Source organism: Aptenodytes patagonicus, chromosome 17, assembly GCF_965638725.1.
Source record: "Aptenodytes patagonicus chromosome 17, bAptPat1.pri.cur, whole genome shotgun sequence".
Lineage (NCBI taxonomy): Eukaryota > Metazoa > Chordata > Aves > Sphenisciformes > Spheniscidae > Aptenodytes > Aptenodytes patagonicus.
The window spans coordinates 12,962,538-12,988,996 of record NC_134965.1 but is presented as its reverse complement, the minus strand read 5'-3'; the positions used below and the strand labels follow the sequence as shown (position 1 = coordinate 12,988,996).

Below are 26,459 nucleotides of genomic sequence, written 5' to 3'. Positions count from 1 at the left end.
CCAAACGGGTGAGAGGCGCTCCTCATGAGACAACATTTCTCTGAATAAGAAAGTCTGCACTCCCCTCCTTCACACAGAAATCCTTCACCTCTTAACAACTTGTCATTGCAGGAAGAACTCTTTTTTTAAGAGAAAATAAGTTGAGAGGAGGCCCACACAGGAGTCAGCGTGACTGGATGAGCGCTAGGAAGCACTGAAGCCCTCGATTGCACTGGCTGGGGCCTTAAGCAGAGGTGTCTGAATAATTCATTGCAAATCAGAAGCTTGTGTGTGCATGTGCAGACCTTCAGACCTCACTGGTCACCTTTTCTCCTGATCTAATGATTTCTCTTTCAGTGTGAATTAAACTCACCCTCCATAGAAGAGCCCTAATCCCAAGCCCAGCCTTCCTCTGCTATCAGCCAGCACCAAGCCAGGCTGTACCACACCACTCTGCATCAGGTAATGATCCACCCTTCAGCTGTTACAGCGCAGGGATGTTACAGACCCACCATATTACACCTGGACTATGCTCTTCTCTGCCTGCCCTCCCGCAGGCACAAGGCAGGTCTCTTTCCCACGGCATACCCTCCATCGCTTTGCGTAGCACAGGCACTCAGTTGGAGGTTTGAAACATCCAAAGGTAAGAAAGGACATGTGGGATGACAAAATGATACCACAAACCATACCCTGTGGGCTGCCTTACAACACGTTCGCATGCTGTTTGTGCACGCGGAATAGTGGCGGTTTTAATGTGAGGATGGCAGCACAACCCAGCTGAGCATCAGGCCAGGAACACTGCACTCTCTGTAGCAGGTTTTGGTTTAAGGGAACGGGAATCAGCCGACTGTCAGCTGACTGGGAGGATGCTACCATTTCTGTGCTCCTTCACTGCCATGCGACATGGAACAGGCCGCCACATCTGAGCTTCCCCTGATGTAAAAGAGGCACAATGAATTTAGTCATCTTTGACAGTGGAGCCCCAGCTGCTCTGGATAACACAAGCAAAAGGGCATGAAGAATCAGTAACCACATGAGTAAACAACCTTTTCTCATCATCTCTCTGCCCACGGCTTCTGGGAAGCTCTTTTTTGACTCACTCTTCCCACCGATTTCCTCGCTGAAGCGGGTACCGTGCCACATTTGACGCGCATTCCCCCCCCGAGCCGCGTTAACACTAAAAACCCCGCAGGGGACACGAACGCTGCTGGTTCCCCCGCAGGTCCCGAGTTCCCCGGGCTACGGCCCGCTGCTGCACGGCTCCCCGCGCTCCGGGGCCGAGCTGGAGGCGGCAGCTCCGGGCGGGCGGCTTCAGCACCGCGGACAGCGGCAGGGCAGCAGGAGCCGAGCGCCGGCCGCACCGAGGGTCCCCGGGGCGTGGAGCCCCGGCCCGGCGCGGGGGGGGTCTCCGGGCAGCGGAGCTCCGGCCCCGGTGCGGCTCCCCCCGGGGGCAGCGGAGCCCCGGCCCGGCTGCGGGGCGATGTCCCCAGCGCTGGGGTCGGTTCCCCCGGGGCCCCGCCGCGCCCCGGCGCTGCCGCAGCCGCCGCGCCCCGCAGGCGCCCGGCCCGGCCCGGCTCCCGGCCCGGCTCCCGGCCCGGCTCCCGGCGCGGCTCCCGGCGCGGCCCCGCTCCCCGCCCGCCCGCGCCTCGCCCCGGCGGAGCTCCCCAGTTCCGGTCACGTTGCCGCCTGTTTACGGCGCGGCTGCCGGCGGGGCCGGGCCGGGCCGGGCGAGGCGGGGCCGCCGCAGGCAGCGCGGGCAGCGCGGGAGCCCGGCGCGGCCCCGGCCCCGGCCCCGGCCCCGGCCCCGGCCCCGGCCCCGGCCCCGCCGCCGCCCCATGACGCCCAGCGGGCGGCCCGCGGGGCCCCGCCGCTCCCCCCAGGTAAGGGACCGGGGCGGCGGGGCTCGGCGGGGCTCGGCGGGGCAGGGCGCGGGGGGCGGCGGCGGCCGCGGCGCGGGCTCGGCGGCGCCCCCGGGCAGGGAGAGCGGCCCCGGCGGGCGGGGGCGCCCGAGGCGGCGGCGCGGAGCTGCCTGCGGGGATGCGGGCGCCGGCGCAGGGCGCGGGGACCCGAGGGGACGCGCAGCCGGGCTGCGGAGCCAGCAGGGACCAGCCCGGGGAAGGGTCTCCTGCGCTGCGGGGGGACTGTCCCTGCAGAAGTTGCCTGCGGCCCTTCTTGTGCCTGTTCCAGAAGCCGCTTCACCCTGTACATAACCACCGATGGCTCGTTTCTCCTCCTGCTGCAGAAAGCGGTTCCGAGTACAGCAAGGCTCTGCCTGCTCGCGCTGGCAGCTGCAGAGTTAACCGTCTGTAGAAGGACTCAGCTGGGGACCAGAAAGCATTGCTCCGAAATTCCCAAAGTGCGGGATGGCACCACGGGGATCACCCACATAAGATGATGATTGATTCGAAGCGTTGATGGCGGGCCAAATTCTGCTCCTGATGGAGAGCTGAATCCATAGTTAATTCCCCCGGAGCCAGCAGGAGAAAACACGGCCTTGCTTTCAGCGTCTGCAACCGAATGGCAAGCTTCAGCTTTGGCTGTTAGTCAGGCAGTTGTGTTTAGAGAATCGCGAGAAAACACAATAATTTATAATCAACATTTGTATTGATTTTATCTTTAAATAGATACTGATAGATAATGAATAGCAAATAGGACTCCGAGTCTAATTCCGCCTCTGCTGAGATCAGGGAAGGTTTCCCACTGACTTTCCCAAGGCCGGGATTTCACCTCTAGTTCTATTCCTGGCATTGCCACTACCTCTGTGACCTTCTGCAAGTTTCTTAGCTTCCTGCTGCCTTATTTTCCTTTCATTTGAAGACATACTTGCTTCGTGGCGTTGTTGCAAAGTTTGTGTTCGTGTTCTTTGAGGTCATAAATACTAAGCAGTATAGATTTCTAATATGTTTATTCCTGCATATGTTTTAATGCGATGGAGAGGGGGTTGCTGGCAACCACAGCAGGATAAGTTATCGACCTGTTCCTGCAAACCTTGTTTGTGCCCTCTGACTCCTAGTTAAGTTGCCATTTATGGGGAAAAATGATTACGTGAATAAGGACTGGATCTCGGTGTGACGGTGTTTGTGCTGGGGTATGTGTACAGGCAATACCGTATCTGCCTTTGAAGTGCATTATCAGGATCGGAGGTTTTTTCTTAGGTCAAAGCTTTGGGATTCCAATTGGTATTAAACAACAGACTTCAGTACAGTTTTGCCCCGGAAGCAAATTCTCAAACAAGTTGTCTGTGCAAAGGAAATCAGTTCTTAGTAGACTTGCAACTAAATCAGTCGTTGTAGCTACTGCAAGGGGTTGCTTCAGTCATTTTGTTTTGTGAGAAATAAGAATTCTGATAAATTGGGATGAAATTGCAAATCTCACTGAGGTCTTCTGATAGCACTTTGAAACACCCAGCTGAGATCAGGACTAGCAATGTGCTTGTCCCAAAGACTGTCGTCACATGGTGAAAAGACAAGGAGCGGGAAAAAATGTGTTTTAGAGACGGAGGCAGGCCCACAGGAAGGCTCAGCAGTCGAGACCATGCCCACAATCACCCAGCGCGGGGAGTTGCAGGGGACCGAGCCCAGCGCCACTGCACCCAAGTCGGTGCCGTGGCTGGGTGCCAGCCCGTAGCCCGGGCTTGGAGAGCCTCTGCCAAGGGACCGGGCAGCGGCAGAGCGGGCAGGGGGTGGCCGAGCATAGCAGGGAAGCTTTCTCTGCAGGGAACAGCTCTCCAAGGCCCATTCTGGAGCGTGCTCACCTATTCCAGGTGAATATCTCCCCATGTTCATGTTCGTGGGTTGCACTCACGCAGACTCCCATGAGCTGCTTGTGCTCAGCAGCCCAGAAACCTCCTCTAACTTATCCGGCACTTTACCAGCTCAGCTTTCACAGTTTCTTTGAGTAAATTTGCAGTTGAGGGTTAAGATATTAAAGGTGCATTTTTAAAGCTAAAGATGTGGTCCCGAGTGCCCTGCTGAGGGCTGTCCCACCACTCTGAGGAGAGACCTGGGAGTCCTGCGCTCAAAACCTTGCATGGTCAGCGAGGGAACCTTGTTCCTGGAAAGCTCTCTCTGATGGAGCAAAGCCCCTTGGATGTCCAATCTCCAAAACTGGAGACAGTGTTCAGCCACAGCTCTGCAGGGAGAAGAGGCCAGCTCAGACTGTAGGTGTCACCTTTGAATAGGGGTAAAAATCACTGTTCAGCCGATTGCTGCCTCCTTTCCAGCTCTGTGTGTGTATATACAACTATCAGAAGCACAAGGGCACAGAGCATCCTTCAAACTAAAGGGGACTACCACTTACCCTTGGCTTTTATTATGAATAACATTGTTTTCTAGAGTTGTAACCTCGTACATAACTCCTCAAAGCCACAGAGGACGTGGTCACCGCGAAGGCTTCCACCACCAGTTGCACTGGCAAGTTAGAACTAGTCTGGAAAAGAAAAGTGACAGCTACAGCAGCAAGGCAGGGATCAGAGCAGGGTCACTTCCAACCCCACCCCTACTTGCTGCAGTACAACCATCCTTTTGGGAGCGGCGCTCGCGAGGATGGGGCAAGGGGAGCTGGTGCTTCTTAGCATCCCTGGGAGTGACAGCCCTAGTCACTGTGCTTTGGGTCTCGTGCCTCTGACACAGGCTGAAGGTTCCCACCTTGCTTCACCACATAGAAACATGGTCATCAGCACTTGCTGGGTACTCTGAAGTCCTCGACATCGGGACCTTTGGCATTATTAGCTTGGAGATGTGATGGCCCAGTGAAGTGTTAAGTTGGCCAGCAGCAGCTAATCCCTATTAACTCCCAACACCTTCCAAGTGATTGTGCTGTGTGAAATGACCAAAGGCACGCATCAACCTAAAGGCTCAAAATGCTGCTGCAATCTCCACTTGACTGCAGAAGCAACGGAGGGAAGATATCAGTTGTCGAGAGTTCGGTTCTGAAACCCTTTCAGGTAACAGGTGGACACAGCCTCGGCGAGGCAAGAGTTCATCCACTGCCTTCTGGTAACATTAGAGACACTCAAACCGCTTACAGATGCTATTGAAGCCTCAGGACTAAATCGCAGCTTTGTTAATAGCTCTTGGCTCTTGCATCATTACCTGTGACACAGCTGTCTAACACTGTGGAGTGGAATGGCACGTTCCTCCCTTCGCTCATGGAGGCCGTGGAGAAGCAGCAGCAGCCTCAGGTCACCGCCCGCAGCCCCCCAGGCTCCCGTTGCAAGGGGCACAGGAGCCCCAGGAGAGATCTCCCCATCTCTGTTCTCAGACAGCAGCGCGACCGTCACCAGCGATGTCCCCATTTGCCTGTGAAGGCAGCTCCTGCCCCTGCCTGTCTCAGTGTCCTTAGTGCTGACGGGAGTTTCACGCATGGACAAAATGAGGTGATCTCCCCCAGACACAATCTGGGAACACCTCTGACATTCCTGCCGCAAGCTGAGGGCTGTTTCTCAAGGGAAACGGTGAAAGTCACGTTGGATAGGCAAAGCTGATCCAAACCCACTAAGGATTTCCCATAGCAATTTTGAAAGCAGGCTTTCCCCCACCTCCCCAGGTAAATTATGCAGGCTTTTTATCTTCCAAATCAGGGACAACAAACAGATCTCAATTCCAGAATATTTTTTCTTTGACTTTCTTTACAGCTTGATATTTATCAACTATTTATTTTTAAAGGAAAACTTTTTCATTGGTAAAAAAGGGTAATTTCCCACTTAAAGGAAGGAGGGAAAGTTCAATGGAGAATTTGCAACCATTTCTACTAAAGACGTTTCAACTAGACAGAACAAAGTGCTTGAAAATAGCACTATGTATCCCCCGGGCTTCGTCCAACCTACTTTCTGATGTTTCCTGAGATGAGGTGCCACAACTCCCATCAAGAAACTGCTCCAGAGCCCAGCACATGGCGCTTTCAGAGCCCCCCTGCAGCCAGGCCTGGCAGAAGGGTACATGCTGTAGTATGATTTGTATTCCTAGCCCACGGCAGATGCCAGATAACTTCCATAGCTGTTGCACTGGCACAAGTAAATTACCCCTCCCACCTTTAACGAATTCCCATCATTGCCGGCTCTCACAGTACAAAGAACGAATGCCAGCTCTCTTGTTTATTAATTATCATGCTATCAAGAAAGGCTAGGTGACTTACTAGGCTTAAAAATCATCACCTTGACAATCAGAAGAATAGGAATGATTAGGAAGTAAAGTCTAGAGCTAGATTTTCTTTTTTTCCCCTGATCCATTTTCAAATGCCAAACATTGAGGGACTGCAAATCCCCTGGGGCTCCTGGAAATGCCCATGGTTTCCTTGCACAGAGTGTACGCACCTAACGTTCAGCCAGGCAGGACTAAGCAGGCTGATCCACGGCTATTTTCACTTACATGACATTGTTCCACAGGGAAGCTTGAAGCCAGTATAAATCATACCTCCCACAATAAGCACCTTAAATGAGAAGCAGGACCTTTGTATCTGTTGCTTTTATGTATTACACCAGCCTTTTTCACGCTTTCCCATAGCATTCATGGGGTGAATGTTTGGAGCATTTCATTCCCTGAATAGCAGAGCCATCCTAAAACTCCAAATTTCATTATTTTGCCTCCAGAAATGGCTTCCCAGAACATGAAAAAGCCCCAGTGACAATCCACCATATATGTCAAAGCCAGTTCCCATTACCCAATATTCTTATTTTAGGCCTTATGCAGAGCCCCCGCAGGCAGATGCACCCCCAGGCTGCAGAGCAAGCCCCGAGCCAGCCCTCCGAGGGGGACAGCCAGGCCAGCCCCCAGACCCAGCCCCCTTGCACAGCTTGGTCTGACCCCCTCGAGCAGGGGGCAACCACAGGCAAACACAATTTCTATGATTTCCACTTATTTACATGTCAGTTAGGTGTTGCAGCTGCCTCTAACCACCCTGCCTGTGCACCACCAGCATCACAAGTTGGGGTACCCACCCAGCCCCCTCCCAGCACACCCCACACTGGCTGCAGGAGAGGAACGGCAACACCAGAGCTCCCCAAACCCTCGGCACTGGCCTGTCTCAGGGGCATTGCAACCGAGAAATCCCCTGTGGAAGCCAGGCCAGTGGCTGGCTGCTGGGCTTGCAGGGGTGCAGCAAAGCAGATCCCCCCCCAGCACCCCTGGAGGCAGAGCAGCACCGGCCCCTTGCAGGGGGGCGGTTATACCCCAGGAGGCAGGGAGGGATGTCCGGGGCAGCTGCAGGCTGAGCCTGGGGCAGAGCTGGAGCAGAAGCAGGTGTGCTCAGCCTGGGCAGGGGGCGGCGTGAAGGCAGCACCACGCTGTGCCATGGTCCCTTCTCCCCAGCCACAGGGCTCACCCACCCTCTCACCCCCCGCAGCGGTCTCCTGTACATAGGGGCTGACGTTCCCCACGGATCCCATGGCGGCTGTGGCTACACGAGAGGTGTCAGCGGAGCCACCAAGTCGCCGACGGGAAAGGTGACGCAGGTGCCAGGAACCACGGCCGGTGAGGGTGGGCTGGGGCCGGCCGTGGGGCGATGCTGCAGCAGGGGGGCATGGCAGGAAGCACCCGGAACCTGTTAGTGTTGGAGCCTCACTGCACCCCTGTCCCCTTTCATGAAACAGGAGACCTGACTTTAAGGATTTCACGAATCTGGAGAGGCTTTGGCAAGAACAAAGCTTTGAACTCGGGGCACTGCCAAGATCGCTTACTGTGGAATCGAGCTTAAATGCAGTTTGATTCAATTTAAGTTGCGGGAATTATCTTAAAATGTACTACATTACCAAGCCGGGCATGCCGTAAACATGAGCCAAAGCGCTCACTTAGTTCTGGAGTTTCTATAGAAAGAAAACTGAAGTCGGATGCGGACGAAGGAGGAATGGAAGCAGCTTCCCAGGGACAGGACAGTGCACGCTGTCCCTCAGGCTTGCTGGCACAACAACTTCCCCACCGTCACCACAGTTTGCTGTAGCTTCCCCTCCTCCGGCGCTGGGTGCAGGGAGTAAGGATGGATTCCACATCCATATGAAATGGTATTTCCCGGGATTAAGGGTTCTTTCAGGGGTTTATTTTTATCTCCCCGGTGCAGCAGCACAAGTAGGCAGCACCCGCCGCTGCTTTGCCAAAGCCATTAATTAACACATGGTGATGGACCCCCAACCCGGGGCTGAGCCACCCGGCGCAGGACTGACAGCAGCCCTTGTCTGCCAGGCGTATTACCAGGGAAGACGTTTCTTCTTCTGGAAGACAACATGACTCTCTCACCATGTAACACTGATCGGGTTAGATGGAGCATATTGTATTTTTCATGTGTTAGATCTCTTGCTGCAGTTACTGCTTCGTAATATGTGGCTTGTCAAGTGAGAGCCAAAATCATCTCTGGTGCAACTCCCACCTGGGGACTGTGGGGAGCAATGCTGTCCCAGATGTAATCCTGCTCAGTGATAAAACACTTCCTAGGGCCAAATTCAAAATAGAAACGAGCCGTTCCGATGCCAGGGTCCATGCAGCAGCATTTTCTGCTCATGCAGTCCCTGAGCCTCCCAGCTCGAGCGTAGGCAGGACGGGAGCCGGCCCCGAGAGGCACTGGGGCGGTGAGATGGCTTGGGGGCCATTCCCCAGGGATCTTCTGAGCTGCTTCACCCACAGCCATGTCCCTGTGGAAAGGGCAGACAAGAGCAGTCACCCACCTCCCCAGCCCACCCTGCACCCAGCGGGCTCTGCCCCTCGTAAGGGCTCCGGGGACCAGGCTCACCAGCCTGGTATGCTGCTGCATGTCTGATCATGAGCCATCTCTGCTCCCCACAGGCCTGGACCGTGAATTTGGTTGCGATGGAGACCATGTCCCTGGAGCACCAGATCCAGAGCGTGCAGCGGCACATTGCTTTTCTGAAGAAGGAGCAGATGGAGCTGCTCCATGACCTGCACCTGGAGATCCTCCGCTTACAGAAGCACTGCTCAGGTGAGTGTTGGGGTGGCTGCAGCACGTGGGAGCTGCATGCCCATGGAGCACGTTGGGCAGGAAAGCTCCTGCTGGCACCCCGGGTCCCAGGGCCGGTCCCGCACAGGAGCTCACGCTGGCGTTCAGCAGGACGCGGAGGAGGCAAGCGCCAAGCCACAGGGGATGCTGCTCAGTGTGGGATCAGGGGATCTCCATCCCCTTTAGCCTCCCGCTTGCACCCCTGGCCCAGGTGCCACCAGCCCCTCCCTGGACCATGCTACATGGCCACCAAATCTGGTGTGGGTCAAACCCTCTGAAATCGCTCCTCTGTGAGTGGGTACCAGCAGCTTCTTCCAGCTGCAACACTGAAGAACCAGAGCGATTTTTTTTTCTGGGCATCAGCTGGCTGGGCGGATGATAAGACAGGAGGCTGTGTTGATAATCCATCATTAAACCGCTCTCCCTTTGTTTTCACGCCGTGCTCAGCGCACACTTCTGAACGAGGATTAGCCCCAGTAGCTCAGCACTATCCCCAGCTGCGTGTTCCTGCACCTTGCAGTAGTTTGGCTGCAGTAGTTCCTACCCCAAGGGATTCACTGGTGCAAGGAAAGGCAAAAACTCAGCATTAGTCAGCAAGACTTTTCCTCCTGTGATCCATGCCCACAAAGGTATTTTGATCATTAAAATGTAAAAGTAGTTCATCATTTCTCCCAGATGCCAGTAGGCTAAGGGAAAGAAGAGAGTTGAACGCCGTTAATAATGGGGGCGTATAAGACCACTTTCAAAACGGGAGGAAATGTAATTTTCTTGTTTATATTTTGTTACATTTTATTCTCTTGCACACAGAGAGGTGAAATCTGTTCCCTTCCTGCCAGCCCAGCCCAGAGCAGTCCTGCACTAGCGCTGGTGTCAGTACCCCCTTGCCGTGCTTTACCGCTGCGGTGCTGAATGAGCGCTAACGCCGGCAGCATCAGGACAGCTCTTCCCCTGCCCCAGGTTGCTCCCTGCTTTGGAGGGAGGATCCCTGTCAGGCACCCTCAGCAGCCCCTCACGCAGACGCTGAAGCCTCCCAGCCTCTCCTGGGATTGGGGGCTGTCACCAGGAGCCTGGCCCCTCGGGAAGGGGGCAAGCGGCTCCCCAGGGTCACAGCAGACCCTGCAGCAGCCGGCCGGGGTCTGCCCATCTCCAGTCCCCTGGAAGCGCAGCCACGAGCCTGGTGTGGGGCTCAGGGACATGCCCCAGCTGCAGGGCACACAGCCACCAGCCCTCTGCCCATGGCCCCGCTGCGGCAATGTCACCCTCCCCTTCAGCCAGCCTCGCAAGAGCGACGGCTCCCCGGCCTCCTGCCCGCCACCGAAACTCATTCCAACTTGTGCCATTGCTTTCATCAATAATTCAGCCGTAGCTAATTACTCCTTGTCTTCCAGCCTCTCATCCTCCCTCATTCTTGGGAAACAAAGACATTTCTGCATTGATAGAATTGTCTATTTTCCCCCATCCTTTCCAAGCTTTTGTTGTTCTCATTGTTTTCTTTTAATGGCTTCATCTACAGCCTCTCCAGATAGGCGAGACAGCACAGTTCTTACGCCTAAATCAGGCTGGGGGGTTCTGAGTCCCCAGAGGCAGAAATGAGCCCATTGCACAGTTGGTTATTAGCAATCTCCTTCCCAGCACAGCCGAATGACAGCACTGTCTGACTGGACAAGTCACATCCCCTCTGCCCGGGAGCTGTTGTTTCAGACCTTAACATTTGCACCATCCCCTCGGTCTCCCCGAGGCGTCACCATTGGAAATGCCACCCTCCTGCAGAGCTCTGTTTCTCAGCTGCCACCTTCTCAGCCCTGAGAAGCTCCATCCACCTGCAGAGGCAGCAGCAGTGGCAGTTTCCAGGTGCCAGAGCCCTCGCCAACGGAGGGACCGTCTGCTCTGAGGGGCAGCTGAGCCAGCTGTGTGCGAGGGAATCCCAGGGGGAGGCACACAGCAAGCCAGCACCTTTGGATCCAGGCTGGATCCCGCAGCAGAACAGCCGTGTTCCGAAGGGACCTTATTCAAGTAAATAAATCGCCAGGTTTGCTGCCTCTGGGCCCAAAGCAGTTCCCGCTGGCTGCACTCAGCATCCCGGGAGCCTTGGACACCAAGGGCTGCTGCTGGGCCAGCAGCAAGAGCTGAAAGCGGGATGGAGCCTCCGTGTGCTCAGCCCCTGCAAGCCCCCGACACCCGGCAGCCTTGTGCCCTTCGCCACAGCATGGCAGGAGGAGGGGGCGGCTGCTTTGGGCAAACACCGCAGCCCTCACTGCGGGGCCAGGGCAGAGTCGGCCCCAGCAAACCCCCGCAGCCCAGCGTTCCCAGTCGGAGGCTTTACAGGAAGGTAATGCAGCCCAGAGCTGCGTGCTGTGATTCATTTATTGGAACGAGCCTTGCGTTACAGAGGAGAATTGGCTTCCCTCCCACTCCCGTTTTATTTGCAAGGTATAAACACAGCAGAAATAGCAATAGATTCCTCTGACTCTTCTGTTTCTCCTTTTACTGGAAGATGAGCTCAAGCCTTGTGGCAATAATTAGCCTGCTCAGTGGTGTTAGCAGAGCGATGGAGGGGAGGCTGGTGCCGGGAGTGGAGCGGGGTTTGGGGGGGATCACTGCAGGCAGTGCGGTGGATAGCAAAGCTGGCCAGACGGGCTGTGCCGACGGTCCCTCTGCAATTGGGGCACCAGGATAGTCCTCCCGGGCAGTAAAGGGGGAAGCCCGACGCATTAAGTGAAGCCGTGTCTTAAAAAAAAGCATTTCTAGCTTGCCTGCGAGCGTCTAGCCCCCCCGAGGGGCACACAGCTGCCTTGAAGAGGGTCACGGGCCCTCGGGCAGCTGGGGCTGGGGCTGAGGCTGGGTAGCTCCTGCAGGGCAGACCCATGTGTCCGAGCCCACAGCAGGGAATACAAACCCCTCCTCAGCCACCTCCTGCACCAGGCAGGTTGAAGTGCATCACCCGGCAGTGCCCCGTCCCCTGCCCTGCGCAGGGGACACCCAGAGGCACCGGGGCCAAGCGGGAGAGCTGCTGGGAGCCGGCTGCAGCCGGGGCCGGCAGCGCGGGAGGCGGGATACAGAAGTGCAGAGCAGCTGGATCCATTCCGCAGAGGCCAGGACCACCTGAGAGCCCTGCAGGGTGCTCCCCCCTGGATTCACCCCTTGGGGGTCTTGGGGACGGTACTGGGGCAGGTTCCCACCAGTCCCCGTGGCTCCAGTGCAGAAGCTGGGACCCCAGGCTGTGCATCATTCCCAAGCCCTGCACTCACTCAGCAGGGCAATGGCTTCTTTGGAAATGGGCAACTGCTTTAGTTTTCATTTCAAATATATCTGAGACTCCAAACCTATTATTTTAGCTTCAGAAAAATAACACAGTTGCCATTGATTTCCAATGGGGCAGTCAGGAGTGCTGAAAGCTTTCCAGAAACTGCATTACGTTCTCGGGTACTTCTGCCTTCTCACTACAGATTTGTTTTCCAAGACAGACGGGCAGAGCAGCCTGAGCCAAGCGTTTCGTTTCAGAAGGATGGCAGTGATGAGGATTAGAGTCAACATGAAAGCAGATTAAAAGAAAAATGTAGGGCAAAGATTAACCATTTGAACTCATTTTCGGGGAAAAAAAGCCCGAAAACAACCAAATGCTGCTGCTCCCCCTCTCCTCTCAGAGCTGCTGGTGGTTTGATGGGCTGTCATAATTAATTCAAAAGAGATTGTCTGTGAAGGAATGCAGGTTAAAGTGAACTCCAGGAAGTCCCTGAGCTCCTTCCCTCACTGCCCTTTGTGATCTGGTTTTGTAGCCCGGGGCTAGGCAGAGAGCAGGCAGAGTGCAGGCAGCGAGCAGGCAGCGTGTCAGGGCTGAGCAGGCGGGCAGGGGCTGCAGCCCTGCGACGGCCTCATCCCCGCAGGACACTGCCCTCGCTGCTGCTGCTGCTGCTCCTGGGTGCAGCGTGGGCGTGGGGCAGCTCTGCCTGCAGCTGCCTGCACCCAGACCCCAGACCCGCAGCACCACCACCCTGTCCTGGGCCTGCGGCAGTGGGAGATGGGACAGTCACAGGGACACTTTGTGGTGCCCGAGGTCCACAGCCCATGTCCCGCGGTGGAACGTCTGTATCCAGCAGGCCTGAGGAGCCTCCCTCGGGAGGCTGGGGCCACATCCCGCAAACAGCAGTTTCTTTCCAGCACTGCCACTGCCTTGCCCCGCTCCATCCAGGGAGATACCCACAGCACCCAGGCTGGGCTCGGTGGCAGGCTGAGAGGGGATTTTGAAGTTACACGTTGCCCCCAGGGCAGGGCAGCATCCTTCTGTGGGCACATTGCGCAGGGACGAGGCTGTCCCGCTTGCATCACGTGCAGAGGCAGAGATCAGCCTGGAAGCAGTAAATTATGAAATACTTCGGGTGGCAGCTTACTCTTTGGTCTATTTTCAGTCCATTGCTCTGCTCTTTGTCCTGATTTAAAGCACCAAAAATGGTTCAGCAACTCTCTTAGAAAAAGAAAAGGCATTGCCAGAGAAATGGAGCCTCCTGCTCCGCCGTGGGGCAGGACCTGCAGACACTGCCTTGGCCACATCGCAGGGGCAAATGCCATGGCAGATATCAGACCTCAAGGCTGCTTAATAACATACAAATTGCCAGAATCGTCTATTTTTGGCTCAGCCTGTGGCTGGTGCTCCAAGACGGCCACACTCACACCGTGGGACGGGCAGAGGCAGCACCGCAGCCATGGTGATTGCCAGTGCCCCAGCAGCCCAGTGGGGAGCAGAGGGAGACACAGGGAGCACGTGGGACAGGCGGGATGCTCCTTCTCACTCCTGTTTGATTTCTCTTCCAGAGCTCACCCATGACCTGGAAATAAAAGAGCTGGAAGCCCGCCAGCAAGGTAAGAGCACAGGTTTGTGCACGAGATAAGATAAGGGGGAGTGTGTGTGGGTGCGGGGGGCTGCCCGAAGAGCCTGCAGCCAGAGGGGGCCCATCGGGGCCACCCAGGGAGGGGACATGGCCCTTGTCTGCAGGGGACAGTCGGGCTGAGGGGAGGGCTGTGGCTGGGAAGTCAGTGTGCACTAGGTTGGCTTTGCTAATGCTCTGACACAGACCCCCAGGAGCAGCTCACAGACCCCCAGGGTGGGACTCAAAGCCTGCAAACCCTGCAGCCCCAGGAAAAAGCCAGCAAGGACATTATCAGCCCCCCCCCCCCCGCCAGCTCCCCTCACCGATTGCAATCCAGATGCTGATTCAGAAAATCTCCCAGCGCCTTTGGTTCATCAAACAGTCAGTTTTGCCCACAAAATAATCTTTCACATTCCAAAATAAGGGGGAGAAAAGTCTTGGTGCATGAAAAATGTCTGCAAACTCCAGGCACTATCCCAGGCCTGGGACCAGCAGCAGAGAGCTGCCCAAAAGGCACTGCACAACACGCTGTCCTCTTGGGCCACCCGGCCCCGTGTCCTGCAGCCCCTCCTGGGCTGCTGCCTGAGGCAAGGGCATGTGCTGGGACAGGCAGCCCTGCCTGCCTGGAGAGCCCTGGCAAAGCATTTCTCCAGCCCGAAGGCAGCCTCATTCCCCTGGGATCAAACCCACGGGCAATTCCCCCATCCCGAGGCCGTGTCGGGCAGGACATCTGCTACCAGACCAGCACAAGATGGGGCTCTGGCATCTCTCAGCACTGGCAAACAGCAGGCTGGCCCTTCAACCCAGCGGCTGAGAGCAGGTTTTCAGATGAAAGGCTGTGCCGACAGGCACAGGAGCAGGGAGCTGGTGCTGAGCTCACCCTGATTTCCAAGGGACTAAAGGCAGGCTGGGTCAGCTCCTCTCCTCCAGCAACCAGTGCCCAGCCAGCTGGGGGAGCAGAGGAGCAGGGGGAGCAGGGGGCCTGGCTGCAGGCTGGGCTGTGCCTGGCTGCACATGGACATGCTGGCATAGTAGGGACACTCCCGGCACAGCATCCCGCTGCCAGCACACAGCTGGGCACTGCTCCCCACCTTCCTGAGCATCCTCACCTGGAGGCGGATGCAGCCACTCCCTGCGTCTCACACACACACGCACACTCACACACACATGCACCCGCAGCCCTGACCTGCGGAGCAGAGTCCGGCCAGCCTGACGCCCGAGCAGGATGCATTGGGCAACTCTCCGGGCGGTGGACTGTGGCCAGCGAGGCCCACGGGCAGGAGCTGGATGGTCCCCTAAAGGATGTACCCGGCTCATCCACCCTTCCCAGGTGGCTGCTGTCCCCTTTCCAGCAGGGCTGCGGTGCCCCAGGGCTCCCACTGCCCGCCTGGCTGGAGCCATGACCCCGCTCTGTCCACAGCCCAGCGGGGAGGGGGTGCGTGATGGTGTCCCCAGGGTGTCCCTTGGGGCCCTGTTCTGCCTGGTCTTGCTTCTGTCCCGAGGTGCCACGGGCTGAGACTGCCCTCACCACGCTGCTCCTGTGGGCCAGCAAATGCCACCGCATGGCTCTGGGTGACACATCCCCATCCCCAACAGCACACGGGTCAGTCAGGGGCAGGCAGTGGTGCCCGGGCACCTGTGGCCGGCAGAGGATGCTCTGTGTGCAGCCCGGCTCCTCTTCCTCCTCCGTCCCAGGGAGGAAGCTGAAATTCGTCCCTGGCGCTGCCCAGGCCTGGTCCCTGGTGCTGAGCCCCAGTCTGCGATTCGTCCTCAGAGCCAGGACTGGTGGTGCCAGGGCAGGCGCAGGGCCACTCTCACCAGGACCGTCAGGGTTCTTGTCCCTTGGCAGCACCGTTGCTCAGTGCCATGGCTGGCTCCAGGGGGATGTGGTGCTCCCAGCCCCTGGGCCATCCCCGGGAGGAGGATGCACAGCAGGCGGTGCACACCCAGCCCCTCTCAGCCCATCACAGCCCCCAGCAGACCCCCATTCCCAGCTCACACCCCCCCACTGAGCCCGGGGTCCCTTCCCCCCCCGGGAGGGCCTTGTGTCCAGCCCTCTGGGTGCCATCGGTGCGTCACAGGCCATAATTTGCAGCAAATCCCACCCACAGGTCTCTGCCCATCCTTCAGCCTTTTAACAGCTTACGAAGAGTAGGATCACGTTTGCCACGTTTATGGGGCAACCACCTAATTTAAGATGCCATCAAATGATTGCTTTTCAAATGCCACTCATGTAATAATTACTGCGTGCAACTGCCTCCCTTAAGATCTCATTATAAAGCATTTTTCCTCTGCAGAAGACACTTAGGAGCTGAAGCTATAAAGCGGTTGCAAATCGTATCATAGAAAGCAGAGATTATTGCAGACAATGGGAGCAAGCCTGGGCAGGCAGGGGTGAGCGCAGGCGGGTGCCAGCCTCAGCAGGGAGCGTTCGCTCTCCTCCCTGCACCCCACCAAGGGCTGGGTCCAGGAGCTTGCAGCCAGGGCTGCCAGGGGCAGGGGTCCGGTCGCAGGCAGGGAGGGTTCCCCAAGGTGGTCCAGCCCCCCGTGCCCCTGTGCCAGGTTCATAGCGCGGCCGCACAGCCCAGCCCTCCCGCTGCCCGCTGAGCTCGGCCCCTTCACCGCAAGGGTGCGAGTCCCCCGTGCCGGCTGCTCCAGCTGCCACCTCGCACCCCCAGGCAGGACATGTCACCTCCTCGGGCAGCTCCCGTCCCCCAAACACCTCCCAGGGCTGAACATAGGGAATGCAGCCGGTCACGAGCTGCAGCAGCCGCAAGCAGAAAACTGTGCCTGGGCCAGGTCCCCAGGGTCCTGTGAGAGCCCCACGCGAGCAGCATGCCCTTCCTTTTGGAGATGATAATGCTTTTTGGCCGAGGACAAGAGCACTTTGAGCCACAGCCCCCTGCTCCCTCCCGCCCCAGAGTGCAGAGGGGAGGTGAAATCCGGCTGCTAGCAACGCTCCAGTAACTCCTCTTTCCCGTTTCAGAGCATCCTTCCCAATGCATCACCTGCAAGACAGTTCCACTGTCTCAGGTGCAAGGCCACCACCCGCAGAGGACTGCAGGCCCCCAGGAGCCCCCCAGCACACAGGGCTCCCGGCCATGCCAACCTGCAGGAGCACTTCTCGGGGTGGGGGGTGCCCGGGCCAGCCCTGTCCCTCTGGGGTGTGGGGGCACATTTCCTGGGGCACAGAAGTGCGTCCCCGTGGACCCGTACATGGCCATGGGGCAGGACCTGGGTGCCCTTGTACAGGGACACCTTTAGTGCATTTCCACAGCAGATCGAAGGCTGCCCAGAGGAGAGGAGAGAGTCACCACGAAATGAGTTGCTGTGGCTGCCATGCTTCTCCTCCATCCTTCATCTCCTCCAGCTTTTCAAGGTCATTAGGCAGAAGGGATTGGGGAAATGCAAAGTTTTGTTATCCAAATTGCTCTACAGGTGTTTACTCAATGCAGTCTCTTGACGCCACCATGGTGGGTGGGATGGAGGAAGGATGGATGGCGAGTGGGATGGATGGATGGATGGATGGATGGATGGATGGATGGATGGATGGATGGATGGATGAATGGTGGGATGGATGTCAGGCAGGTGTTATCCTCCTGCAGGCAGGTGGAAGGGAGCCCATGCAGGCTGGCCAGAGCGGTGCAGGGTGTGCAGGAGAAGCATGCAGAGCCCCATGTGAAGTCACACTTTTTTGGGTGCCTTTGGTATGACTCAGAAGGGCCAGGGCAGGGAGGGCGTCCGTCACCTGCTGAGGTGTGGGAAGGGCAGGAAGGGTGATGGGAGCCATGGGGAACCTGCTGCTCAATGCAGCACCTCTGTTTTAACAAGTCCCATCCACGCCCCGTCGCTGGCAGGCAGCTGCCAGGAGCAGAAAGATGAACAGGTCAGGCATTAGTAACCAGAGGTGATGGCATGGTGAGCACACAGCAGCCGGGGGGGGCTGGCTAACTGGCAATCCTGCCCCCTGGCCCACTCCTCCCGCCTGGACTGGGGGTTTCTTCCCTGCCGAGCACAGCCCAGCTCCTCCGTAATCCTGGATTAGCATCTCCATCCTTGCTAATCAGGCTGGGGAGTCTTGGGGCTTGAGGTCGACGACCCCTCCTAAGTTGGGCTGATGGTTTCACTGCCGCCATGTCCTTTTCTCTCCCAGCCCGTACGTTCCCCCGTACCCTCTGCACACACTCAAAGTCACTTTTAGGGTGAAAAACTAGTTACCCAGGGAAATTTTAAAACTGCAGCACGAGACTGCAGCGAGGCAGAGGTGGCAGGTTCCATGGCAACAGCATCCTCCGCTGAAACTGCCTTTGCTTTCACCCCCCGCGTTTGGGTGTGCCTGCAGCACTGCAGCTCAGGGCTGACGGGGGTTCCTGTGCCTGCCTGCAGTGCATGGGGAAAGGCCGCTTGTGCTGTCAGGGAGCCCACGCTCAGGCAGCTCATGGGGAGTTTTGGAACCCTAGCTCCCAAAAGCGCCCGAGCAGCCTCGATGGCACTGCTGGGACACGCCAGCACCATGGAGCAGCCGGGCAGCCGCGTTCACATGCCCTCACAGTCACGTCGGGAGCATACGGGGACCCGCCAGGAGCTGTGGGATGAGGCCATCGTGCCGGGCTGAGCCCCCGCTGCATCCCCTGACCCCCTTCTGTGCCTTGCCCCCACAGACATCCTGGACCGGGAGCTGGAGGAGAAGTGCCGGGCGATGGAGGCCCAGCTGCAGGAGAAGGAGAAGGACAACCTGGAGCTGCGCAAGGAGCTGCGGCACAAGGAGACGCTGGTGGCCGCGCTGCGGTCCAGCCTCCGCACCAAGGAGCGCCGGTTCCTGGAGGAGCTGAAGCGGCGGAGCCACCGCGTCACCATCCTCGACACCGAGCTGCAGAAGCAGACGGAGGCGGCAGCCTACCTCTCCCTGCAGCTGCATGCCACCGCCCAGCGGCTGCCGGGCCCCCGGGCGGGCGGGCGGCCACCCCCCGAGCAGCCCCCCGCCGGCCCTCCGGCCGAGGGCAGGCCTCGGCGTCGCAGCCACAGGGCGCACCCCCGATGCCTGCCCGGGGACGGTGCCCGCCCCAGGGACCCCGCGCAGGAGGAGCACGACGCCATGCCCGACCCAGCCCTCTTCCTCTACACGGCGCGACCGCACGCCCCGCAGCGCCCGCCGCCGGAGCCCCCCACCCAGGCGCGCGGCATGGCCGGTGCCGCCGTGGCCCCCCGGGCGCAGAGGCCCCCCCGGCAGCCCGCGCAGGAGCCAGTGGCCAGGGCCAGGTCGGCCAAGGGTGAGCCTGGCAAGAGGCAGGGGTCCAGTCCCCGCAGTGCCCCCCGGGCCCGGGAGTAGGCGGCAAGGGGGTGGCATGGCCCGACCGGCCGGGAAGGCCTGAGCCCGGCGGCACCGGGGTGGGCGCCGGCCGAGGTTGCTTTCCCCCGTCCCCTCGGAGGGGAAGGGGCAGCAGAAAGCGGATGCCCTGCTCGCACCTCCTGCCCGCAGGCAGCCGGGGAGGATCCCCCTTGCCCGAAGGGTCTGAGCCAGGGATGCCGCCGGCAGCGCTGCAGGGCAGGCAGGCAACCCAGCATGGGGTCTGCAGAGGGGAAACGGCTGAGCGCCTGTCCAGAGCTTCCAAGGAAAGAAAGAAAGAAAGAAAGAAAGAAAGAGAGAAAAAGAAAGAAAATTAGCGTTTCTGTGATGAGAAAATCTTCCTGCTGCTGCCGCCCCTCGGAGCGGACACCGGGTGTGTTTTCCCCAGCCAGGGGTGCTGGGAGGTGGGTGTGCAGCAGCAAGCGAAGGGCTGCGCGGCACATGGCTCTGCACAGTGGGATGAGCTCAGCCAGCCCTCCAGCCCTGGGCATCACTGGCACTGGGGCTGGGCTGGAGGGCCCTGGTCGTCACCAGGAAGGTCCTCCTGTACGCAGGTAGCTGAATGACAGTCAGTCCCACGGGTGCAGGAGGGATCCCCCCTCCACGAGGACGGTGCAGCCGTGTCAGCCATGTTCAAAGCCCTCTCTCCCCTGCGCAGCGGTTCATCTGTCTCTAACGTGGATTTCCCCCGCGCTACATTTACACATAGGACTTGGACAAGGCGGTTGGCCGCAAGCTGCGAGCGCCAGCCCTGCCAGATGCCCCATGCGGCTCCTCACCTGCCACAGCCTTGCTCTGCGTGCCGCTGGAGCAGGGCTGCGACTCACGTCCCCATGCCAGGCAGGTCTCGTCTCGGCACCAGCATTTCGGTTCTCAGTCACATCCACAGCCAGGTCTGGGTTTCCCGCAGACGACAGCAGCCACATCAGAGGCGTGCTGCTGACAGTGAGCGATGGTGCACCATGACACACAGAAACCCTGCTGGGGCCAAATCAGCCCCAGGCTCAGCTTCCACCAGGAGCAGAGGCTGGAAAAGCCACTTCACCCGTGTCCCTTGCTGCGTCTGCCAGGGCCGAGCCACTGCAGAGCCCTCCAGTCCTCCCCCACCACCTCCCAGTCCCTCCCAGCACGGTGGCTGTACAGTACGCAGCCTTCGCCCCACCGGGGCACAGCCTTGCCCAGTCTCCAAACCAAACCAGCGGCTTTATACATCCATTCCCTGGATGTTCTGAAACAGCAGAAACAGGGAGAGGAGAGAACAGCTCTGGCGGTGGGGCAAGGCAAAGGTCTCGCTGCTTGGGCACCAGCGGGACCTGCGCTGCTCTGGGCAATACCAAGGGGCAGGTTTCACCCTGGTGGTTTGGCTGCCAGCACTGGCTGGCCCAGCTGCGCAGGTGTGCTGGGTAGGTAATGCCCAGACGGGAGCCCCGGCTCTTGCCCGCAGCCAGAGCCTTGCCTGGTCGCCTCCCGCAGAACCCCCGCTGCCTCCGTGGCTGGCGCGGGCAGGAGGAAGCCACGGGCCTCGATTGGACCCCATTTCCTTCCAATTCAGTTTGAAACCTCTTCAAAAATGTCACCCTTGTAGACCAGTCGGGCTTAGTCTGCCCAAGCTCACCCGCAGCGTGCCCATGCAGTCAGAGGTGTCTATTTTTGTAGTTCAATATTTATATATTATATTAAAATGCTTTTACGAGATTCTCAGTAACAGTTCCTAGGCCAGCTCTTTGGTAAAAACAAAACCCTAAGCATATGAACTGCATTAGCAGGACAGAAATTAGCAGCTTTTGTACCTTTTCTTTGGCTGTGGTGTTAAGTCAGGCTTCGGAGGGCAAGACTCTTCCTGCTCCCGCCAGGGCACCGTCAAGGGCTGGGACCCCCCACTTCCCAACTGCTACCATGGTCTCTAACGCACCCCTGAGTTTGGGAAGAAGCCCAGCAAAGCCGCACCTGGGCAGGTCCCCCCTAGCAGGGGCCTAGGGAGCAGTCACCCTGGCTGAAGCCCTGCAGAGGTGTGCAGCTCCTGGGGGCAAAGGCAAAGCCCTAAGGGGAAATTTTTGCAGCCCCTGACACGTCCGGAGCCACTGCCTCAGGAGCCAGAGCCCAGCAGAGCCCCCACTGACTCCCGCCTGCCCTCCCCAACTGTCACCCCCTGCAGAAGGCTGCAAAGAGCCCGGGCAGGGCACTCACTTGCCCTGGCTGCAAAGCATCGCGTGCCCAAACTGCCTTCCAGGGCAGGCGGTGGTGCAGGGGCAGCATGGGGTGCATTGGTAACGCCCAGCTGGGGTATGAGCACCTGGGTACAGTTGCACAAGGGAGAAAAGCCCCGAGTCTGGCTCTCGGTAAGGCTGTGGGATGTTTCCCACCGCAAAGTGATTTAAGGCGGGCTCTGCCCATGCCCCAGCTCTGGGGAGAGTCAGGGTGCTCGGGGCCTTGCTGTTGCCCACCCCTGCGGAGGCAGAGCAGAGCAGGGCAGCAAGGGGCAATTTGTGCTGCATTGCAGCCACCCAGTTCCCGGTGGTGAAGTGCCGTTTGGCCTTTGGAAATCACTGTTTCTCTCAGGTTCAGAGAAGTTCTGCTGAGGATTCGTCTCTATTCTCTTTTAACATGAAAGAGGGTAATACATGTCTCTGCGCTGTTTGGCTGTTCCTTTAGCTGTGGTGTGCACAGCGGCTTTCCTCTCTCCTTCCTAGACAATCCTCATAAACAGTGTGTTGCATTTTTATTATGAAATCCTTCATAAGATCATGGTGTTCATGACTGACCTGAGCATTGAAAAGGGGAGGGAGGGGTATGATCCTTCTTCTGTGTAAATACCTTCCTAGCAATCATCATTTTTAGTGCCTAGTATGTAAATGAAGCAACCCTGTCTGAGCTGCAGGATCCCTTCCTCGTCACCACTAATTAGCAGCTTGCTCAAGGAGTTGATCTCATTTCCAGTCCGCCGATTGCTTCTCCCTCCTCCTGGTGCTTGCGGGCAGCTGGGCAGGTCCTGAGCCCCACAGCCCTTGGATGTGCAGGCAGAGCTGCCTACAGTGAGGGGGTGTTGTTTCCCAAAGGGGTGGAGAGGGAGCACCCCAGTTCCCCCCCTTCATGCCAATGTAATGTGCTTGGAAATGAGTTGTCGGGGCGAGCCCTGCGCTTTTGCCTGGGCACCCTTGCCTCAGAGCGGGAAGGATCAGCTCCTGCGTGCTGTACCTGCTTCAGTCACTGCTGCTTTTCTTGGGGGGGAGGGAAGCTCTAGAGATACTATATATACACTTATATATATATATACACACATGCACTTGATTTGAAGGGAAAACACTGTATGATTGTAATAGAAATGATGTTGAGATAAATTATTTTAATCTTTGTATTTATATAAAATGATCAAAGAGATCAAAATGATCCAAAAAAAAAGAACAAAAAGACAGCGTTCCTATTTTTTAATGAGTAGGCCGCTGTTAGCCACAGCAAGCCCCAGGGAGCAGCAGGAGCCCGGGCAGTGCCTGCCCTCCTCTCCCTGGGCAGGGGGCTCTTACAGACCCCCTGGTCTCAGACTGTAAGTTAGCCCTTAGCCTGTAAGGTGTAACAGGGATCTGTAGGTGTATTTAGTCAGCGCTGCCGGACTCCTTGGGAGCCCAAAGGGTGCGTATAGCTTTGACCTGCGCCGTAAACCTGACACACATAGACTGAGGAGTGTAACTGCTGACACCTATGTGCTTTGTATGGAACAAGCGATGTTTAATGTAGACTCGTAAAGCTTAATGATTAGACTGGAAATGGATGCATAGCAATAATGCTCGGTTGTTAAACAATGTCCTATGTGTATAAACCACAACGTGCTGAGACCTTTCTGCGTACAGACTAACAGCCGGGCACCTCTCCTCTGCACCCCCCTTTCTTTCTGCAGCTCTGCGGAGGCTCATGGATTTGATGTGTTGGGTTTGCTAATCTCTCTTTTCCTTATTGTTTTTCCTCATGCCCTCTGAAAGCGATGTCTCAAATTGTGCAACCTTGCAGTAGGTGCAGGCCAAGCAGCGGGTGGGGAGGAGATGCGCCTGCTCTACTCACTGAGGCGGCACCCATGCCGGAGCCGGTGGCACCGAGAGGCAGAGCCAGTCCTGGCGACTTGGTGCACGCTCCCCTGGACTTATTTTAGCTCCGGGCAGACCGATCGGGAAGTTCTCCCTCTTGACCCTGTTAATTAAAAAGCCATATTTTCTGAATGTGTTTGCTGGGGCTAATCTAAACGCTCCTGGCTGCATCCTTCCCGTCCCCACTGTGAGGGTGCCATTGCGAGGGCCTGAATAGCGCAGCTGCTCCAGAAAATCCCCTCGGGAGGCTGCACGACCTTCCCTGCTGCTGCATGGCACTGCGCAGAGACCTCTCTGTGGGGGGGCCTAATCCTGCTGCCTTGGGGAAGCTTTGCCCAAGGCAGAGCCCAAGGCTTTCTATAAACCACCTTACTGCAAGCGAAGTTAGGCGCAGGGCACAGCTGATGGGTGTTACACAGGGGCAGCTGCGGCGGAGGGGCTGAGGGGTGGTCTCTCCTGGATGCCCAGGGAAGCTGGCAGTGACGCAGAAAGAAATGTCCTGCCTGAAGCAGCTGGAGAGCCAGAGCCAGCAGTGGTCAGGGATTGCTCTGCTCCACACAGAGCATCTCTGTCCATGAGTTTCCCAAATTAAGCTCCCAGGAGGCAGAGGAGTGGCAGCACCGCAGTGCTGCCTGGCTAGCTCTCCCCACTGGGAAGGTAAATCAGCAGCACACCGATGGACTTTCATTTTTGGGACCTAGGTGAACATTTCAGGGTCCTCATGTGCAGCCTTGTGCACTGGCTCCTGCTGCCCCGGTGAAGCCGTGGCATCCTGCCCTTCTCCGGGAACACCAGGCCTCGCTTCCCAGCAGCCCCGATGAGCCAGTCCCGCTGTAGTGACACCGCAGCCGCCTCGGTGCACGTCTGTTCTTGTCACCCTCTTGCACTGTCAGCGCCTGGCTGCCAAGTCCTACGGGGAACGTGAAGGAGGGGAGACAGAACTCCCTTACGTCTGTAGGTTGCATCATGCTGTGGATAAGATCAGCAATGGCAGTTGCAGGGGCTGGGTGAGCAAGAGAAACCTGGGATCAATGAGCACAGCGGCCGCGGAGGATCCCGCCAGACGATGCGGCCTGTAAAAGCACAAAGATAAAAGTGCCGTGTCTCCTCGCTGGTTAAAGCTGCCCTTTGCTCCCCAAGGCCAGGTTTCTGCCTCTGTCTCCTCTCTGCCAGCACTGTCTGGGGGCTGGCCCTGCAGTGACGCTGCCGTCCCAGCTCCCCCCTGCAGCCACGCAAAGGGCCCGTGCCTGTGGGCAAGGGGACACGGAGTGCGACGCTCGGTACTGTCACCATATCAGATCCCTTCATTTCACGCTCCCTCCCCTCACAGCTTCGGGCAGGAACAGGGACGCGAAGCTGCCGGTGTGAGTGTGAGAGGTGCACCCGACACAAACCCAAGTGGCGCCTGGTTCTCCACGGGGTGTGGTGATGCCTCCCATCTCTTTCCGATAGATCTCACTGATCTTGTGGCTTCCAAAAAAGATCCCCTTTCCTGTCATTGCAATTATAACAGGAATGAGACTATCGGGCCATGGGAATCCCTCAAATCTTCATATGTCTGAAAAAACAGACCCTTTCTCCCCCAGGGGACGTGGGTAAGGTGCTGAGCCACAGCTCCTCGGCCCTGCAGGGACGAGCACCATCTGTATTTGCTCGGTTGCTTCAAGGTCATGCAGAAGATCACTGTCATCCCAGTCCTTGCCAAGGCTGTAATAGGCCTCCTTAGGTGGGGACATCACCTCTGCCTGGCCAGAGCTGTGCTCGGGACCCCGGGGAAGGCTCTGGCAGAGGGAATGGGAGGGAAGCACCCCCAGGTACAGCTCCTCCGGTCCCAGAGCAGCTGTGGTTTCATCAGAGCAAAAATCATAGAATCATAGAATAGTTTGGGTTGGAAGGGACCTCTAAAGGTCATCTAGTCTGTCCCTGCCGTGGGCAGGGACATCTTCAACTAGATCAGGTTGCTCAGAGCCGCGTCCAACCTGACCTGGAATGTGTCCAGGGATGGGGCATCCACCACCTCTCTGGGCAACCTGTGCCAGTGCTTCACCACCCCCATATTCTCCTTGGCTGAGTTTGCAAAGCGAAGCTGAGAACAATAGAAGCCTGTGACTCGTGCTGGGGAGAGCCACTGTGGTGGGACAGATGCCAAAGGTTTGACACTGCTCTGCTTTATTTGAATGTTCATTTTACTACATGACACCATTATTCGCCAGGACGATGTTAATGTTGACTTTGCTTTTTAACCAAGTGCTTTTCAAAACGCGTTAATACCCCGAGACTAGAGTATGGAGCTGTACTTCAGGAGTCGTTGTAATATGCCTTTTTCTTAATAAAGAGATTGATATCTGCAGAGGGTTGCCCTGTCCTGCCCCAGCACCCGGGACCTCCAGCCACAAACCGTGAACATCTGTGCCTACGTCCCCAGGACTGACTCCTGTCTCAGCACCCGGAGCCCCTCCACAGCTGCTGGGCCACGCGGGGCTGGCGGGAGCACATGTCCCCCAGCGGTGCCAGGCGATGGGTACGTGCCCCGTCCCTCTGTCCCAGAGCCAGGGGTGCACAGCCGCGTCCCTGCTCTGGTGAGGGCGTGGGCAGCCCCAGCGCACCCCTCCACGTGCCCCATGCCAGCAGCGGCTGGGTTCGCCCCGCTGCTCCCCCTCCACCTGCAGCCCCTCCTGTCCCCGAGACCCCAGCTTAGGGAAGATGGCTGGTTTCAGAGGCTTCTGCCCGCATTTACCGGTTCCCCGCAGCCCTGGGGAACGCCCCAGTGCCCCAAGGGGCCGGGGCCAGCCCCCGGAGCCCCGGTGGGAGCAGGAGCAGACGCGGCCCTGCGGGGCAGGGCGCACAGGCCCCGCGCTACCGCCTCAGCCCGGCGCGGCCCTCCCTGCCGGGCCCTCCCGGCTCCCGGGGGCCGCAGGCCGCGAGGCGGGGGCGCCAGGCCCGCGGCCGGGGCAGGCCGGGCGCTATCACCCCCCCCCGGGCGCGGCCCGCCCGGCCGGCGACCTTGCGGCCTCCGGGAAGGTCGAGGGCAGCCGGGCGGGAGCGAGCGGCTGCGGCAGCCGGTGACCTTCACCGGGCCCGCGGGGGCCTGCGGGGCCTCCCTGGGCCGTGCCCCCGTCCGGCGCCGGGCCGAGCCGGCAGCCCGCCCCCGGCTGGTGCGGGGCCTGCCCGCGGCCCCACGGCGGCGCCCACGACGCAGCCCCGTCCCGGGTGCGGCGGCGGCCGCCCGGAGGGGTGGTTCGCGCGGGG

At 58.4% G+C, this 26,459-nt stretch overlaps 1 protein-coding gene across 1 annotated transcript; it reads left to right on the top strand.

Annotated features, from left to right (window-relative positions):
• Positions 1 to 1,814: 1,814 nt before the first annotated feature.
• Positions 1,815 to 25,560, top strand: CCDC92B (coiled-coil domain containing 92B). The gene is made up of 4 exons (XM_076354595.1): positions 1,815 to 1,859; positions 8,751 to 8,904; positions 13,732 to 13,779; positions 18,449 to 25,560. Exons 1-4 carry the CDS (start codon positions 1,815 to 1,817, stop codon positions 19,114 to 19,116), a joined length of 915 nt encoding a protein of 304 aa, XP_076210710.1. The 3' UTR covers positions 19,117 to 25,560.
• The last annotated feature ends 899 nt before the right edge of the window (positions 25,561 to 26,459 follow it).